The sequence below is a fragment of the Octopus sinensis genome, linkage group LG12 (genome assembly GCF_006345805.1).
Source record: "Octopus sinensis linkage group LG12, ASM634580v1, whole genome shotgun sequence".
In the NCBI taxonomy this organism is placed as follows: Eukaryota; Metazoa; Mollusca; class Cephalopoda; order Octopoda; family Octopodidae; genus Octopus; species Octopus sinensis.
This window is the reverse complement of record NC_043008.1, coordinates 49,066,080-49,086,819: the sequence shown is the minus strand read 5'-3', so window position 1 is coordinate 49,086,819 and position 20,740 is coordinate 49,066,080. Positions and strand designations below refer to the sequence as shown.

General features: G+C 38.7%; 1 protein-coding gene across 6 annotated transcripts in view; it reads right to left on the bottom strand.

Moving 5' to 3' along the window:
• Positions 1-1,317: 1,317 nt before the first annotated feature.
• LOC115217867 overlaps positions 1,318-20,740 on the bottom strand; it is a 60,253-nt gene continuing 40,830 nt past the window's right edge. For 3 of the 6 annotated variants that reach the window (XM_036507914.1, XM_036507912.1, XM_029787580.2), the window contains 7 exons: positions 17,740-17,766; positions 12,803-12,925; positions 10,885-11,190; positions 9,106-9,158; positions 7,365-7,635; positions 3,328-5,257; positions 1,318-1,979 (listed from right to left, as the gene is read on the bottom strand). In XM_036507914.1, coding sequence (XP_036363807.1) covers positions 1,787-1,979; positions 3,328-5,257; positions 7,365-7,635; positions 9,106-9,158; positions 10,885-11,190; positions 12,803-12,925; positions 17,740-17,766 — 2,903 coding nt within the window. In that variant the 3' untranslated portion in view covers positions 1,318-1,786. The remainder of the gene's footprint in view (positions 1,980-3,327; positions 5,258-7,364; positions 7,636-9,105; positions 9,159-10,884; positions 11,191-12,802; positions 12,926-17,739; positions 17,767-20,740) is intronic. The other 3 variants (XM_036507913.1, XM_036507915.1, XM_036507916.1) reach the window with 2 other exon arrangements.

Here is a 20,740-nt window from a genome sequence, read left to right as displayed (position 1 = left end):
ATATTTCCCTCAAATTCTGTTGCTTCATGTCACAAAATGAGCAGAAAGCATAATTCTAAGAATACGTAGTTGCTTAAATTATTACACTTCCATTGAAGTAAAGAAAGGTGAAGCTTGAAAATGAACAAGAAAGAATTATTTACCCACTACCCAATGTGTAAAATCAAATACCTACATACATATATATATATATATGTATATGAGGGTGAGTCAAAAAGTAATGCCATTTTGTTTAGGACAGGTATAATTACCAACATGTATCATACATCAAAATGAAGCTGGTCCTCTGTGGATCACATCCCTGCTTCTCAACAAAGTCACTGTTTCTCTCAATAGCAATGTTCTACCTTCAAATGAGAGCATGTATCCCTGCCCTGTAAAATTCTGTTGACTGTTATTTGAGTCACTTCTTGACTACAGTTTTCACTTCCTCATCACTGGAATAATTTAGCGCCTTCAGACTATCATCTCTTCGGCCCCATAATAGAGGGTTTGAGAGGCAAACATTATTCCAGTGATGAGGAAGTGAAAACTGTAGTGAAGAAGTGGCTCAAAGAACAGTCAACAGAATTTTACGGGGCAGGGATACATGCACTCATTTGAAGGTGGAACATTGCTATTGAGAGAAAGTGTGACTATGTTGAGAAGTAGGGATGTGATCCACAGAGAACCAGCTTCATTTTGATGTGTGATACATGTTCCTGTGTTGGTAATTATACCTGTCCTAAACAAAATGGCATTACTTTTTGACTCACCTTCGTATATACACACACAAGTGTGTGCAGGTGTATATATGTATGACGGAAGTAGTTTTAATAGTTTAATTTTAAATATTAGAGATTCAGAAACGAAAAATAAATAGAAAACCCATGTTAAAAGAAAGGAATGAACTATATATTTATATGTATGTATACACATATACATGTGTGTGTGTGTGTGTGTGTGTTTATATATGTATGTGTGTGAGAGTGTGTGTGTAGATAATTATATATATGACTATATATATATATGAATGTATATACATTTATATATGTACACAAACATAAATACATGCATATACATACATATATATATATATACATGCACATACAAATATACATATACATAAACATCAATACATACACAGACTGTGTGTGTGTGAATGTGTTTGTGTATATATATATATATATATATATAATATATATATGACTGTACATATATGTATATGAATGTATATACATTTATATATGTATACAGACAGATATACATGCATATACCTACTTATATATATATATATATATACATACATGTGTGTGTGTATTGTTAGAGTAATAATAATTTTTTTTTTCTTTAGAAAATATATATAAATATTGTCTTATATCCTCGAAACATATTCTGCAGAAGCCAAAATGTGACAACATGTGACAGGAATCAGAACCCTATGCGTGTAAGAGTGCCACCAAAAAAGCATGTCTAATCATTACACAGGAGGAGAAGAATGCCGCCACCTTTGCCCACAAATAAAGCTTCCATCCAGGATTACCTGAGCATTTACCATTTGTCTTAGACACAGCGATTCCTGTCAGATGCCATCACATTTTTACTTTCAGAAATAGCTTGCATATATAATTAGTTCAATGGTTAATTAAACATGTAGGATTAAACACTATGACATGTAACATGTAGGAACTGTACATCATGACAAAATTTGGCTGACTAATAAGCCTGATCACAACCATTGCAAATGTACTTTCAATGGTGGTGGTCACCATAGCTATTACAGCGGATGAAGCACTGCTGTGATGGTTCACTGCATCTGTTGGTGTTGGTTCTGTCTTGCTTCCATCATCTTTATGTACCAATTGGTCTTCTCTTCCAATGTTGGTTCCATGCCGTTATAATGCCGCCAACTGTCTTCTTTGAAGTACCACATTCCAGACATTGGCATTTTGTTCTTCAAAATTCTCTGCTGTTGTCTGCTGCCAAAGTTATTACTGCAACTGTAAAAGATCAGATTTGGGAAAATCTTGAAGATTCTAAGAGTATCTGGTCTTTGATCACAGTGTGTGTGTGGGTGTCTGTGTGTGTATGAGAGTGGATATATATATATGATTGTGCAAGTGTGTATGTGTGTGTGTGTGTGTGCTTGTGTGTGTATGAATACACGACTGTGACTGGATGTGTATGGGTGACTTCATGAGTGCGTTTGTGTGTGTGTGTGTGAGTGGATGTATGTTTGCAGGCATACGTGTGTACGTGTATCATTCTGTAACGTGGCTTCAGTTTCAATCCCACTGCATAGCACCTTACACCCATCTCTCTCTCTCCCTTTCTTCTTCCAAACTGTTCCTCCACCCATCCCTATTTCCCCCTTCATACTCACACCTCTTCCTTCATCTCACCATCACTCATCTCCTGCAAATGCTCTCTTCAATAACCCCCACTGTGGATTACCCACAACAAACAGTGACACAATTCAGCAGTGAGGACCCTTTTCCTGTTTTGTAGAGTCCAGGCACTTCATCAGTGCTGGTGCCAACATAAAATGGCAACCAATAGACTCTAGAAAGTGACTGTAGAATGAGCAGAGAAGAAACAAGAGGGAGAGGATACTTTAATCTGGTCTTGCTGGGGTACGTGACGACCTCTCTGGTGTTGGTGCCATGACAGAATAGCATCCAGCCATAGAGAAACTAAACCCATAATTGAAACACAAGAGAGACTGGCACTGTCTGTGACAATCCTTCCAACACATGTTAATAAGGGAGAGCAGTCAAAGACTCATGTTATATCTATCTATCTATCTGTACGTTTGTTTGTCTATCTATCTATCTATCTCTCTACCTACCTATTTATATATATATATATCCATCTAGCTATTTATCTGTCTACCTATATATATATATATATATATATATAATATATATATATATATATATGTATATGTATATATATAAATATCATCATAATCGTTTAACGTCCACTTTCCATGCTGGCATGGGTTGGACGATTTGACTGAGGACTGGCGAACCAGATGGCTGCACCAGGCTCCAATCTTGATCTGGCAGAGTTTCTACAGCTGGATGCAGTTCCTAACACCAACCACTCCGAGAGTGTAGTGAGTGCTTTTAAAGTGCCACCGGCACGAGGGCCAGCCTGGTGGTACTGGCAACAGCCACACTCGAAAATGGTGTTTTTACGTGCCACCTGCACAGGAGTCAGTCCAGCAGCACTGGCATATGTATATATATGTATATTAATACACAGGCACACACATAAAATATACACTAGAAACAGCTTCTCAAAACTCGCAAACAGAAGAATACAGTAGAAAATTGTTCAGCTTACTCTATTTTTTGACAGCTGAAATTCTCCTCCGATTCCCCAGAAGACGTGTCATTAAAGTGTACCGACCAGTAGAAGCATCCACACCTTTCGCACCCAACATAACTGGCCGGAGACGCAGTTACAGCCAATTGCCATGGTAACAAATGTCTGTAACACAGTGAGTTGGGAGGGTTAGCAATCAGCAATCCTTGCCAACAGAGGGACCACCAAATCTGCTGGCACATGGGCCACAGCTGCTGAGACTCGACCGTTTCTCGAAGACAATCTTTGTTGTAATGGAACAACGTAAAAGCGAGTTGCCTGATTTTGTGATGCTTCATAAAGGTGAAGTCCTCCTCTGAGACTCTGTTGATTCTCTTTGCAATGTTACTCAACCGTTTCCTGCACTTCAAATGCTGCTTTCCACCTAAATTATGGGAACGCTTTGATGACCATTTTCTAGAATATTCTCGATGTAGTTCTTTATTACGTGAAGATTTCCGGGAAAATCTTTGGAATTTGTGCTTGCCTTGAGTCTGGAACATTTTCCTGTTTGGATCTGATCTCCTTTTCTTTTTAATTTGTTTTCTTTCAAAATTCTCACTTTGATATTTACCTTTAATTGTCTGCCTACCTGGACGTTTCTTTCGCTTACCATTCTGCTTACCAAAGTGGTCTTTTTGTTCTTTAACTTGGAAACTGGCTTTTTTCTTTCCATTCAGTTTATATAATCGCACTTTTTCGTTATTTTTATTCTTCCGTTTATGTTCCTGTTTTGTAATTGTGTCTTTATGAGAATGGGGACCTTCTTCTTTATTTGACAATCGTCTCTTTTCCCTTTTCTCCTGTTTATGAAACTCCCTATTTTTCCCTTTATTTAAATGATCCTTTTTCTTACTTCCATCTTTGTGTTTCTTATCAGTTTCCTTAAAGTTTTTGCCTAAATTTTGTCGGTGACTCTCATCTTTGCTTTTCTTCAGTTCATCAATGTTTTCAGGTGAAAATATCTGAAAATTAGCATTATAGTCATTATTCCAAGAATTTTCCTTATTGCCTTCATTAGTCAAAGAACTTACCTTATTATCTTCATTATTCAAAGATCTTTCTCTATTGTATTCATTACTGAAAGATGTTTCCTTTCTTAAATTAACCACATGTATGTTCCGTCTTGGATTCTTCCCATTTTCCTTATATTTATCATGCTGAAGACTATTTTCTTTAGAAATGGATTTCTTAATCCCAATTGATCTTTCACCCCCCTCTGTTCTTCTACGATAGTCTTTTCCTTCGTATTGTCCCAGCGTTGTTTTAGCTTCCATCTGGGTAGGTTTTTCAATTGGTTCGGGTTTGCGCAGATTAAAGAAACTTCCAAGATTATTCTTTGACAAAAAACTATCTAATTTACTACTGATTTTACCAAGAGTCTTGTGAAATTTATTTTGTAATTTTTCTTTCGTAGCATGGAGTTTGTTCAACATTTTTTGAGCGTACATATCAAGGTTTCTAAATGGGGGTCTGGATTTTCCCTTTTGTTTTTGTTGCTTCTTCCAATTTTGACTTTCTGCTGTAAAGTTCTGAAGTTTCTCAGAGATGTAATTTTTCCAATTTTGAGCCTTCTGTGACAGTTCCACAACTGAAGATGACATAAGTTCTTTTACGGCTTCTAAAGTTAAAGTGCCGTTGCCAGAGAAGTTCAAAGCTGTAAATGACAATTCTTTTAACAAATCATTTAAACTTTTCACGTCTCTGGGATTCTGTGAATGGCTGGAATCATTTGATTGGCACCGTTTATGGAAGTAGAGCCTCTTCCACAGTTCAACTCTTTTTATCTCTCTTTCCAGTTTCTGTACAAGAATCGTAGAACGTTGACGCTCATCACCTTCATCCGGCTTCTTGCTGGCGCCATCATCGGTAAACGGAGCAGAAGGGAATTCAGTGGTCTTCGTAGCCTCTGCAAAAATTTGATTAAAATATGAGAGAATGAATAAAATTAATTATTTGTCTCATGTACACATGTGGGACAAACAGACGGGTAAGCAATAATGTCAGTGAATGATCGTTCCTATTGGTTTTCTGAGATATGAGGAGGGAAGGGGTGACTGGGGTGGGGGTCAACACTAGGGATTCTGTGTAGGGTATGAGGGGAGGGGTTACTGGACAGAAAGAGGGTGATTGGAGGGGGAGGAGGCGGTGGCGGCAGAGGAAGGGGAAGAGGAGGAGGAGGAAGAACATGAGGAAGGAGATGAGGAGGAAGATGAGGTTGAAGAGGAGGAAGAAGGAAGATGAGGAGGAGAGATGATTGGGTTGGGAATGTCTGAATAGAGGTGGCATGAGCTCATCCATCTGTGAGGAGCAGGGGTCATTATAGTTAGAGGAAGAGGTCTTTTAATTAGTACACATCAGTAATGAAATCTGGTTTGAAAACTTGGCTTGTCAGTTTAGAAATGGCTGATTAAAATCATGCCATTCATGATGACGGTGATGATGTTGATGATGATGACGATGGTGGTGGTGGTGGTGGTGGTGGTGAAGATCGTGGTAGTGGCTGTGACGCTGCTGCTGCCGATGGTGGTGGTGGTGAGACACCTTCCTACGACGTGTTTAAACACAAACCTACGAATGACAAACTGACAAAACTGACTCTAAGGGAGATAACTATTGAACGACTTACAAAATTCAAAAAAAAAAAGAACTCGGTGTCCACAATTAAAACAGCATTAAAATAGCCATCTATGTATCATACAAAATGTATATATACCATCGACAGGCATCATGCTGTGGTGTTTGTCAGCTATCCACAATATCACTGCATGTATTATTCACTGTTTTGTTTTGTTTTTATATCGAAAGAGACAGGTTTCGTCTAGGTAATGTGACAAGCAAGATTCACCCTCTCAGACCTTAGCCCCACCCACACCCACCCTGCAGTGGCTCCTGTGTGAGAAAAACATAATTGTTGCATACACACAACGCAAGAGTAACTGGAGATTGCAGACAAAGTAATGGACAGAATCACAACAAAAATTCAGGAGGATAACAGGGATAAGTCTTTCTCTTCTGATTACCGTATTTGTTCATTGCAAGTTAAACTAATGAACAGAATCACAAGAAAAAAAAGAGAAAAAAAGTATTTAGGAGAATAACAATAACAGACTTCAGTTCTATATTCAAAAGATGAGGAATTATGTACATTCGACAGATATTTCTACTCATCTTGTTTGTTATTAACACAACATTTCAGCTGATATACCCTCCAGCCTTCATCAGGTGTCTTGGGAAAATTTCAAACCTGGGTTCTCATTCCTAAGGTATTTTTCTATGTTATTCATCATCATCATCATCATCGTTTAACGTCCGCTTTCCATGCTAGCATGGGTTGGACGGTCCAACTGGGGTCTGGGAAGCCCGAAGGCTGCACCAGGCCAGTCAGATCTGGCAGTGTTTCTACGGCTGGATGCCCTTCCTAACGCCAACCACTCCGTGAGTGTAGTGGGTGCTTTTTATGTGCCACGCTCGGACGGTGTTTTTTATGTGCCACTTATTATTATTATTGTTGTTGTTCAGGTCACTGCTTGGAATTGAACTCAGAATCTTGGGGTTAGTAGCCTGCGCTCTTAACCACTACGCCACATGCCAGTGGGGCAATTATGAAGTGAATTTTAGTGCTAATAAATCTAATTTTTTTTCTATCCTTCCTTAATACCGGTTCCCATTTTCTGCTCGTATCTGCTCATGTACTCTGGCCCCACCAGGAAGATGTCCAAGTGCTGTTAGATCAAGTGAACTCAATAAAGCCATCCAAACAAGTAAAAGAAAAAAAAAAGAAAAAGCTATGGAGGATACCATTGTTATACAATGAGTCATAAACACATGACCACAATGCTGCAATGTGATTGGTTGCCTGTATTTAGTATTTTAACTTCTTTTTCTATGTTGTTCATTACAGCTTTAGTGGGAATCCGGTAGAGATTATGTTTAGGCTGTTCCTGGTATGCCAGGAATATGGCAAAATTGGGTCAAAGCACATGGAGAGAAAATAGGAGAAAGCTTGTGCTTACCGTTATCTTCAGGCCTGGCATCAGTTTCTTCATTGATTACAATAAAAGGATCTGTTGTCTCTGGTTTAGAGATAACCCCAGAGATGTCTTGTCGCAGCTCCACAATCTGTACGTCAAGATCTGAGATTCGGTTCTTGAGCATGTTATTCATCTGATGCAGTTCTTCGGATAACAGATGTTTCGAAGATAGCACATTCTGAAGTTCTTCTTTCAACGAATGCACATGTTTGGTTAGGAGTTTATTCTGCTCGTTAAGTTGATAAACAGTCTCCTGTTTAAAAAGAAAGAAAAATTTAAAATTAAAAACAAAAAAAAAGAAAGAGGAAAAAATATATCTTTTATCTTTGGCCACGGGGATATGGTACCTTGTTTGAATGTTGTTGATGGCAACTGGCACCCCGTCAGTTACGGTGACAGGGGTTCCAGTTGATCCGATCAACAGAACAGCCTGCTTGTGAAATTAGCATACAAGTGGCTGAGCACTCCACAGACACATACATTTAAAGTGGAGGCGCCAATGGCCCAATGGTTAAGGCAGCGGACTCGCGGTCGGAGGATCATGGTTTCAATTCCCAGACCAGGCGTTGTGTGTGTTTATTGAGCGAAAAACACCTAAAGCTCCACGAGGCTCCGGCAGGGGGTGGTGGCGACCCCTGTTGTACTCTTTTGCCCCAACTTTCTCTCACTCTTTCTTCCTGTTTCATGTCCCCAACTTCCTACGCAACCGCTGAGCCTGGATGCGCATTCATCCATCTGTTGATGCTCTCGGCGTCGGGGGTTGACCTGCTTTCTTTTCTGCGGGTCTTACGAATAGCAAAGGACCACGTTTCGGACTTCTCCCATCTTGTGAGCTCTGGGACGAAGACCGTTCGCTCAACAGCAACAACATACAGTTAACGTAGTTCTCAGGGAGATTCAGCATGACACAGAATGTGACAAAGATGGCTCCACTTCGAAATACAGGTTCAACTCATTTTTGACTACTCAGTGGATTGGAGCAACATGAAAATAAAGTGCCCTGCTCAAGGACACAACGCATGGGCTGGAATTGAACTCATGACCTTACGATCATGAGCGGAATGCCCTAACCACTAAGCCACACACATTTCAGGCAACAGTGAAGGAGGAATTGTATTGCCCTCCCATCTTCTTTGTTATCACCCCATCTATCATGGACATTCTCTTCTATCCTCTGCATCATCCCACCTCTCTCACACCATCACCTATTTCTATTGCTTTCTACTTTCTTTCTTTCTCACACTACTCCCTCCTCAATAACTCAGTGCAGCCATACATCAGCAACCCTGCTCTATTTCTCATTCTTCCATCATCCTCTCCCCCTACACACCTCCCTCTTCCATCATCACAACACTCAACATATAGCAGCCTATCATTGTCTCTCTCCCATTACTTCATCCCTCGCCACCCTCTCACTCCTACCATTCTGTTTCTCCCATCAGATCCATGCTCTTCTTTCTTTCACCCTCTCACAATCATTCTCTCTTTACTAATACTCTCATTTTCGTTCACTCTTTCAGCCGCATGGCCTAAGAATGCAAACAGACAATATAGAGGAGGCAGGTATTGTATTTTGGTATTGCAGAAGATAAGGCAGCCTCTCTAGTGCTGGTGCCATGAAATAACGCACTGAGGGTGTTCAGCTATAGAAACCATGCCAAAAATGGAAAGCGGACGTTAAACAATGATGATGATGATGATATATATATATATAAAAACGTACCATCTGTTGTATTAGATTAGGATCATCTGTGGCAATGTTAAAATGATTATCTCCTGAAAAATAAAAACACAAAAAGAAACAATTCAATTAATTGATTGATAAATTCAAATTAAATTTAAAGGAAAATTTTTTTATAAACTTGGTTCAACAGTCACACATAAATTGAAGAACTTGGGATCCTAATTAGCAGAGGGGGTGGGGTAAATTTCAAACTGATTGGACAGTTCTACATCTGAACCAACAATGGAACTCCTATATGACAATGTCTATCTCTCAGAAACAATAATGACAAAGGACCGAGAAATTATGTCATGTTCTGCATTGGCTTACAGATGTTTCTGCTGTCAGATGCAAAGCACTCATACTTGAATGACTGTATTTCACCTTAGAGCTTCAAACATATTGCACTTCATGTTTGAAACTCCAATGAATCTATATGATGATGCACAAGCACTCAACAATGAGTGCATAGCATCTTAAAGCTGAAACAGCTGTAAGCCACGATACAATTTATTTCTTTTGTCATTATAATTTCATATCACTGCTCTGTACTTTGTTTTGAAGCATATGGATACCAAGTTCTAACACAGGGTTATTAGGTCCGTTATGTGTAAGCAAAATAATAAAATAGCAGAAGATCCTCAAAACGAGCAATGCCATTCCTTGTGTATCTGGTTTTATATCAGAGAGACCTTCTCCTAGCAATAATCTTTAGAAGAAGCTATGGACTGCCTCACTCCCAGCAAATTGGCACCAACCCAGAATTTCTGAGACCCCAAGCCTTATTCTTTATAAGCCTAGTACTTATTCTATCAGTCCCTTTTGCTGAACTGCTAAGTTACAGGAACGTAAATACACCAACATCAGTTGCCAAGCGATGGTGGTGGGAACAAAAAGACACAAAAATACATACATATATACAAAAGTCTTCTTTCAGTTTCCATCTTCCAAATCCACACACAAGGCTTTGGTCAGGCCGAGGCTATAGCAGAAGACATTTGCCCAAGGTGCCACACAGTGGGACTGAAACCGGAACCATGTGGTTGGGAAGCAAGTTTCTCAACTAGCAATTAGCTTGAGTCTGCCTTCATCATTGTTTAACGTCTGTTTTCCATGCTAGCATGGGTTGGACGGTTCGACCGGGGTCTGGGAAGCCAGGAGGCTGTACAAGGCACCAATCTGATCTGGCAGAGTTTCTACAGCTGGATGCCCTTCCTAATGCCAACCACTCTGTGAGTGTAGTGGGTGCTTTTTACGTGCCACCGGCCCAAGGGCCAGACGAGGCTGGCAAACAGCTACGATCGGTTGGTGCTTTTACGCATCACCGACACGGTCGCTGGTCAAGGTGGCGCTGGCATCTGCCACGTTCGGATGGTGCTTTTAACCCTTTCGTTATTGTATTTATTTTGAGATGCTCTGTGTTTCTTTCAATTACTTTAAATATAACAAAGAATTTAGAAAAATAACTTAGTTATCATTAAGATAGTTTTAGGAACATAAATTGGGACTAAGCTTTGGTGGAAGATTTTAATTCAAAATTAATGGAAACAAGACATTTGTACTCAGAGCCAGAGCCGATTTCAGCCGGGCTGGTAACGAAAGGGTTAATGTGTCCCTGGCACGGGTATCTTAACTACAATTTCAATTTGATTTTCATTTTGATGTTGGTGTTAACGTTAACGTACTTAAACTTAAGCAGTATATTTCCTTAAAAAACATCCACAAAAGGGTCGCACTAACACACTCGGTACTTTAAAGGGTTCAAACGATTCACTTTACCGTAATAGTAATGGGTGGAGATAGCATGAAGGGCTCCAAGGGCCAAGACCAGAAATATGAGAAAACCGCATGACCATTTGGGGACGCTCCTCTGGTTGTTTAGAATCAGCGAAGAGATTTCAGATTGAGATGAATTCATAGGGGTAGGTGTTGCACTGACAGTGGAAATGGTCTGACTGAGCAGGTGAGAATCTGGTGGGTTTTGCTCAAACTCTTCTGCAGAAATGGACCCGGCATTGTTGCTGCACTCGTCATCAGCATCACTTGCATCAGAGATACCATTTTTGCAGATAGCATTACCAAGATCTGAAAGATTGAGACGGGAAAAGTGTCAAAATCATAATAATAATAATAATAATAATAATAATAATAATAATAATAGTAATATGTCCTCTAGAGGAGTTAGCTCAATCCTTTATATATTAACCAAAATGAAGTAGATTGACAAAATTTATTTTTTAAATCTGTTGAAGACACACAAGATGTTGGAATATCATTCACTAGCAGACAATGGCACTCTTCTTTTAATTATGACTCTATATCTTCAGGAGGAATTACCTCAATCAATAATAACAATAATGATGATGATAAAGAAGAGGAGGAGGAGAAGGAGAAGGAGAAGGAGAAGAAGAAGAAGAAGAAGAAGAAGAAGAAGAAGGAGGAGGAGGCATGAAAAAAGTGAATTTCAAAGCAGTGACAAGGAAAGTATTTTTATCTCAATGTCCACGTCCTCCTAAGGGAGATAACTCTGATAAAGACATTATCTCCCTTGGTTATCATAAGCCAACAAAATTATGAATACAGATACGCGCAAAGATTGGGCTATAAAGTCAGCGCTTCTCAAAGTGGTGGCCTGCGGACCGGCGCCGGTCTGCGAGCCATCAGCTGCTGGTATGTGGCGAGTTTCCAGAAAAGAAAGAAACATTATAAAAATGCTTATAAAATGCTTATGCAATATTGTATTATTTTTACACTGACAGCGGCCATGCAGGAGCACCGCCTTTTAATCGAGCAAATCGACCCCAGGACTTATTCTTTGAAAGCCTAGCACTTTTTCTGTTGGTGTCTTTAACCGAACCGCTACGTTACCTGGACGTAAATACACCACCATCGGTTGCCAAGCGATGTCGGGGAGGGGGGAGACAAACACAGACACACAAACATATACACATATATATATATATATCAAATCCATAATAATAATAATAATAATAATAATAATAATAATAATAAGTGCCCTGATGCAGTACCAGGCAGTGGCTCTCATGGCTTCTGATCTTAACTGATTGGAAGTGTTATCATGTACATTGTTTTGTCTTGGTATAAAAGATGGGCCTCAGCAAATATTCTGTTCAATACCACAGATTTGCTTGTCAGTTGTTTGACCTTAACCAGTTGAGCATGTCCTTAGTGGCTGACAATATGTGCATCTCTGATCACGAGTGGAAGTAGTGGGGGAGCATCATAGCCATGTGTTGAGAGGAATTCTTTGGGGTTTGGATAATTCACCTTTGAAATCATGGGTGTTTTGTTCATCATCTTTAAACAACCCTTATTCTGGGACCTTTTAGTGGGATGGGCTGAAGAAAATTCTAACTGGGTCCTACCTGCAAGGTCATGCACTGTTTATTTTGATATGAGATCACCATGTCACGCACATATGGTTGTGATGCATGTGTTTGGTATACCCTTATCAGACGGGTAGTCATAATGGGTATACTGGGCTTCGTATAATTATACCCCAGTGTCACTTTGATGGCATGCACTGCTCTCTCACTCAATAATAATGGTTTGAAACTCTGGCCCAAAGCTAACAATTTCAGAAGAGGGAGTAAGTCAATCCCCAGCGCACAACTGGTACTTATTTTATCGACTGCAAAGGGATGAAAAGCAAAACTGATAATAATGATATTCTCACCAGAATTCCTGAACTTGAGGTCACATTGGTCAGATGAATTTGGTCCACTTCCAGTTCTTGCAGCCAGCTGAAGATATGCCAAATCTGAGAAGTTCTGCTGATTGAGGAGTTCAAAGTCAGAATCTTGAAAAAAAAGTTGAAAAAGTACAAAAAACAATAACATATGTATAGAATTTTTAGTGACAAAACAAAGTTTTAAATCATGTAGAAATAAAAGTGTAACGATGCCCTGTATTAATTGGTTGTTGGTTAAATGAATGAGGCCTAATTAGCTAGAAATCAAGAGAAAAAAAAACAATAAAATAGCCAAAAAAAATATTATTAGCAAAAGAAGATGCAAAGTAAAATAAAAGAAATAAAAAATTCTGGTGCCATCAAATGGTAAAGAAATCCTGCAATGTCTTATCTGTGGCTTACAAGATCCGATCCTGCTATAGCATGTGTAGATTATAGACTATGCTATTGCCATTTCCTTCAATCGAGTTCTTTGTATTTAAATCTTATTTTTGCTGCTAATTTGAGCTTTTCTTGCTTCCTTGCCCCAGATTTTTTTAAACATAAAATGAATACAGGGGTCAAAAAATTGACAAGCTGACACCGAATTAGCTTCACTGATTGACAGGTGACGGTCGTTTAGAGAATGCGTGGGCTAAGACTACGCGCCTTCATTGGTCAGTTAAAGTTGAGACAGTGTCACGTGACAACTTGCTGGGGCTGCCTGCTGGAGCCTAGCAGCAGGTATTTAAAGGGAAAAAATTTGACAAGACAGTCAGTTGCCCGCTGACACTCGTTGACGCTACATCGAAGAGGCCAGGGAACAGAAGAAAGAAGCAAGAAGACATGCACCCAACACCGGAGCTGAAGACACCTCCGAAAATGGGGGGCCCACCACATCAACACAGGAGAGGAATAGGGACCAAAACCAGACGTGGTTCCTCCTGATGATGTCTTGAGCTAACTGGATCCTATAAAGGAGCTCTTTGTGGTAGCAGACCACGAAACATGGTTGAAATTTCTCAGGGGGTGATTTGTTTGACTAAACTTTTCAGAGCGGTGCCCCAGCACAGCAACAGTCCAATGACTGAAACAAGCAGAAATTAACAATATAACTATTGATTAATTAATTAGAGATGTGACAGAGTATGATACTAGCAGCAGTAACCAAATCATGGTTCTAGCATTATCTGTCGTAAATAACAAAGGGAGAGAAATCCTATAAAATCAGAGAAATTCCTCTTTGGCAATCTTGACGAACCTAAAGAGACAGAGGCACATTTAATATCGGCAACTTTTTAAGTTGTTAAACTAGCCATATCCAGTCCAGATCTGGCCTCTCACACCTACTCTACAATGTCACTCTAAAAATATACAATCTCAAAGCTACGAGATAATGCTTGGTTAATTCAAAACAATGCGGATAAATAAGTTGAGACGAAATGCTGATGAGTAATTCACTCGGCATGCTAACAACTCTGCCAGCTCGCTGCCTTAAAAATAATAATAATAATAACCCTTTCTACTATAGGCACAAGCCTGGAACTGCAGGGGAGGGGACGAGTTGAATATATCGACCCCATTGTTTCACAGGTACTTAATTTATTGACCTGCGACGATTTCATCTCAATCGAAGGAGAGGGGCTTTCTCCATCCGGGTTGTGGATTCGTGGAATAAGCTGCCAGATGAGATAGTGAAGATGCCGATGACCGCTCGGTTCAAAGTCTCCCTTGACCACAAATGGCCTGGACTCTTTACATGAACACCACCCTGTACATAACTCCATGTCTCCCTACATGGCCTTGCTTTTTGCTTTTTGAGCCAAAAAATTAACTAACTAACTGACCCCGGAAGGATGAAAGGTAAAGTCGACCTTGGCGGAATTTTAACCCAGAATGTAGCGATGGGCAAAATACCACTGTCCAGCATGCTGACGGTTCTGCCAGATTGCCATAATAATACTAATAATAATAATAATAATAATAATAATACTAATAATGATAATAATAATAATAATAATAATAATACTAATAATGATAATAATAATAATAATAATAATAATAATATAATAATAATAATAATAATAATAATAATAATAATAATAATGATAATAATAATAATAATAATAATAATAATAATAATGATAATAATAATAATAATGATGATGACAATGATAATAATATGAACAACAATTAACGAATATATTTCATTTGAAAGCAATTAAGTATTAAATTTGGTGGAGCAACAGACACAAAACATAAAAACAAGCAAAAACCATTCTGAACATGTTTATAAGACTTTGAAACCAACCGAATAAAACACAATTTTAGTCATGCAAAATAATAATAATAACAACAATAATAATATGTAACAAGAACAAAAAAAAAAACAAGGTTGCCAACTGAAACCAATGGAGCCTGTATTGAGTTCTACTTTTATACAGTCTTTATTCTGGCTGAGAAAAAAAAATGTTAAAATTTTTGTTATTTAAAAATAATAATAAAAAAAAATAATAAACAAATAAAAATGCCCAGTTAAAAAGAAGCAAACCTGAAGAAAGAAAATATTTTGTTTCATTTATTTATTTATTTATTCATTTTGTTATTTTATTTGTAAGTGGAGGGTGGTGGTGGTGGTGGTTAGGGTGGCGGTGGCCCTTGGTGAGCTGAAATTGTTCCATTTTTGGAGGGAAGGAAAATGTTAGAAGGTAGAGAAAAGATATTCGTAAAAAAAAAATAATAGCGTTAAGTTGCTTGGTCCCCAACCACATGGTTCCGGGTTCAGTCCCACTGCTTGGCACCTTGGGTAAGTGTCTTCTACTATAGCCTCAGGCCGACCAGAGCCTTGTGAGTGAATTTGGTTGACAGAAACTGAAAGAAGCCCATCAGATTTTCTAAGTCCTGTAAAAGAACTCTGAAGGTTGGGCCTCCAACTAGATCTTTCAAGACACCCTTAAAACCAAGAACTCAGCACCCTCTTGTATATAGTATCCTTGGGTAGATTTTCTACCTGGCCAGCTCCTGTCAACCATCCTACCCTTGCATACATGAAAGATGGACATTAAACAATGATGATGATGATGATATATATATGTGGAGGCACAAAGGCCCAGTGGTCAGAGCAGTGGACTCGCAGTCATAGAAGCACAGTTTTGATTCCCAGACCAAGCGTCGTGGGTGTTTATTGAGTAGAAACACCTAAAGCTCCATGTGGCTCCGGCAGGGCGTGGTGGTGAGCCCAGCTGTATTCTTTCACCACGACTTTCTCTCACTTTTTCTCCCTGTTTCTGTTGTACCTTTATTTCAAAGGGTCAGCCTTGACACACTCTGTGTCACACTGAATCTCCTCCGAGAACTACGTTAAGGGTACACCTATCTGTGGAGTGCTCAGCCACTTGCACGCTAATTTCACGAGCAAGCTGTTCCGTTTATCGGATCAACTGGAACCCTCGTCGTCGTAACTGACAGAATGCCACGATGTGTGTGTGTGTGTGTGTGTGTGTGTGTGAGTCATTCATATCTTTTATCTTTTACTCGTTTCAGTCAATTTCTTTCTGTAGGAAATTCAAGAGAGGACACGGTGACTTCAAACAGGGATGTGCACAGAGCCAAAGCTAGACAGCATCCAACGCTCGGCCGCTTATACTCCCAGCCTGGCACCGACCATTGTCGCCAACGTGCGTGTTCATTACGCAAGACACCGTTCCTCATCTGAGAAGTTTTATGTTCGCAAAGTTGTTCAACACCCAATTCATTAGTGAAGTGAGGCATTCATAAAACCCAAATTCCACAGAATATACATTCATGTGTGTGTTTGTATATATGTATGTATATGTCTGTTTATATTTATGCATGTGTGTGTGTGTGTGTGTGTATGTACATCTATATGATGTATATGTGTCACACCAACATATGTATTATGCCCTGTGTGTGTATTTTAGATTCTAGGACAATGTGTTAAGTACATAATTTACATTTGACGGATATTTGTCCTCATCTTGTTTGTTGTTAACACAACATTTCGGCTGATATACCCTCCAACCTTCATCAGGTGTCTTGGGAAAATTTCAAACCTGGGTTGTCATTCCTAAGGAATTTTTCGATGTCATTATAATTATTATTATTGGGTGAGAGAGCAGTGCATGCCATCAAAGTGACACTGGGGTAAAATATACAAAGCCCAGTATACCCATCGTGACTACCCGTCGGGTAAGGGTACACTAGGCACATGCATCACAACCATATGTGCACGACATGGTGATCTCATATCAAGATAAACAGCAAATGACCTTGCAGGTGGGGCCCAGTTAGAATTTTCTTCTGGTCGAGTAACGCATCCCGCTCAAAAAGTCCCTAAATAAGAGTTGTTTAAGGATGTTGAATGAAACACCCATGTTTCCAGAGGTAATTTATTCAGATCCCATAGAATTCCTCTCAACACATGGCTATAATGCTCCCCCACTACTTCTGCTCGTGATCAGAGATGCACATATCGTCAGCCACTAAGGGACATGCTCAACTGGTTAAGGTCAAACAACTGACAAGCAAATCTGTGGTATTGAGCAGAATATTTACTGTAGCCCATCTTTTATACCAAGACAAAACAATGTACATGATAACACTTCCAATCAGTTAAGATCAGAAGCCATGAAAGCCACTGCCTGGTACTGCATCAGGGCATTTATTATTATTATTACTACTATTATTATTATTATTATTCAGGTCACTGCCTGGAATCGAACCCAGGTTTGAAATTTCCCCAAGACACCTGATGAAGGGTGGAGGGTATATCAGCCAAAACGCTGTGTTAGCAACATACAAGATGAGGACAAATATCTGTCAAATGTAAATAATATAAATAATGTACATAATTCCTCGTCTCTTAAATATAGAACTGTATGATGCGTTCCGTATTTTTCTAATATCCAAGGCAAAGAACTTACCAAACCAAAAGTCCTCAGGCAAATTTTCTGGTTAATGGAATGATTCCAGTGGATTAAAAGATAGAAAGAAACATTCAAACTGAGTTGAAGAACAAGGTTTAGTGTGGAATTTAGAAAAGGAATTAAAAAAGAAAAACAACATCAACATCATCATCAATAACAACAACAACAACAAGAAATGAAAAGAAGAAGAAGAAGAAGAAGAAAAGAAAAAAACAAACAAACAAGAAAATCAAATCAACAACAGAGATGTTTGTGAAAGAACTGGTTAGAAAAAATAAGTATTAACAGAATTAATAATAATGATAATAATAATAATATTAATGATAATAATAATAATATAATAATAATAATATTAATAATAATGATAATAATAATAATAATAACAATAATAATAATAATAATGATAATGATAATGATGATAATAATAATAAGAAGGTATGCGATAAGAAAGAAAAGTCGAGAGATATGACAGGTTAGCTTGGGAAGTAAAGCAGTTGTGGTTGATGAAAAAGGTGGCAGTAGTACCAATAATTGTCGGAGCCCTGGGAACAGTGAGTAAAAATCACAAGAGGTACGTGGAACAAATAGGGGCTGCAGTAAGGGTGGAGCACTTGCAGAAAACAGCACTGCTTGGAACCGCCCAGAAGGTGCTTGAAAAATAAGAGGTGTTACCTTAGTTCAGTGGTAATGAACAGCTGATGCTGTAGCACATCTCCAGCATTAGAAGCTGTGCAAAGGCAATGATAATGATAATAATAATAATAATAATAATAATAATAATAATAATAATCCTTTCTACTATAGGCACAAGGCCTGAAATTTTGTGGGAGGGAACTAATGGCGTCTGTTTGGTGGTTCAGCGCTTGTGTCAACCACTACAGCTTTATGAGACCTGGTAAGTCAATTACAGCAGAGGTATACATCAACCAACTGGATAAAATGATGAGTGAACTTGCAATTAAACGACCAAGATTGGTCAATAGAGACAGGCCAGTTCTCTTGCAAGACAATGCTTGACCACATGTTGCACAAAGAACGCTACTCAAGTTACAGGAACTGAACTTGGAAGTACTCTGTCATCCACCATATTCACCAGACCTGGCACCAACTGACTTTCACATTTTCCAGGCATTAGACAACTTTTTGCAAGGAAAAAACTTCAAATCTGAAGAAGATGCAAAAACAGCCTTTCCTGATTTCATCACCTCTTGCTCTCCAGAATTCTTCGCTGCCGGCATAAATAAGCTACCGAAAAAATGGCCAAATTGTGTTGATAATTTAGGTGCATATTTTGATAAACTGCATTGCTTTTTGTTGAGATAAAGTAAAATAAACTTTCAGTTCAAAATTGGACATTTTATTCTTAATGACCTGATGATGATGATGGTGATGATGATATGATGATGATGATAATAAACAAGTAAATATAGCAAGCCAAGCTGAAGCAGGTTTTGTTAGCACTAATTACCATAAACATCTGTAATATGTCAACACCATCTACTCCAATCAAAGTACTGTCTGTGACAAGCACTCCTGACCACCGTCCAAGAACTTGGACCTGGAGATCTCCATTTCCAGTGACTTCAAGGGCCACCTCCAAGTGGTGTCAGGCGTCAATGAAGAGCCCTCGACTACAACAAGACAACCAAAGTTTTTTTTTCTAGGTCTGGGGTCTCCTGCCTCTAAGTCCTAGACCATCACCTAATCACCCTTATCTGTCTTGTTGCTTAACACAACAACAACAGCACTCCTGACCTGATGAGGCAGCCTCTATGCTGTTACTCAATCTGCAAGAAATAGCAGCCAATCTCCCTCAAATTCTGTCCCTCAATTTGTCTTTTAAAAGAAAGGACACACTAGACAGGGTTGTCTTAACTCCTTAGCATTTAAACCAGCCATCATATCTGGCCTAAATATTCTAGCAGTTTTATGTTCAGACTGACCACATTTGACCTCTTACACCTACCCTACAATGTCACTCTAAAAATATACACTCACATCACCAATATAGCCTGATTAATTGAAAACAATGTGAGAAAACAAGCTTTACATTTGACAGAGTAATCTGACCGCTAAAGGGTTAGATATACAAAAAGAGGGATCTGGTCATGGTTGGGATGCCTATAATTACAGGTCTGCTCAATTATGGTTGGCCTGGGGCTAAACAACAACTAAAGCCCCCACTTGCATTGGATGCTTTATCTGTTCTTCAGTTTTAACCCCATCACGTGGTCATCTGAGTAGCTTTAATGGAATTCACTTAGTTGCAAACATTCGAACCAAGTTTCCCATTTAAGGATACCTTCTTCCCTCTATCACATCTGTCACAGAGGCCCTGTTAAGGAGTCATAGGCTCTGAACCTCTCTTGGCTAAAAAAAACTAACCCTTTAATATTCCCTGCACTATTAATATATTTTCACGTACGGAATAAAACAAAGCACCGTCCAAGTCGACCTTGCTTACATCCACCTCAAGTCTGACACCCAACATTTTACAACCATTTCATCCTAGGGATACCTTTCAATTACAGTCCATGTCTCAGGGAAGCCCTTCTTTGAAATAATCTATCTTCATTAATAATTCTCTTTCTCTTTCATAAAGATGGATTCCAAAAGAGACATTGCAAATCGTAAGAACAGTCTTTCTTTTAACAAAAGACGTATTTTACACAAACACTGAAATTATATAACAGTTTAATTGCCGTAATGATTGTTTGCTAACATAGCATGGCAGCACTGGTTTAGGACGAATGTTGCTGTAATTTGGCCCCAGGAGACAGTTTAAACATACAAAAAAAAAAGTTTAGGAAGTGAAAAAAAACCCAAAAAAAACCCAGATATTTCCAATAAGAGTGAAAGAAACCAAAAATGTAAAAATCAAAATCAAAAACAAAGATAGATAAATAAATAAAAAATCCAAGAAGAAAAGCTGGAGAAAAGCCATTATTTAAATACATCATAAATGACTGAAGGGAGTCTGTGAACAATGAGACAGAAC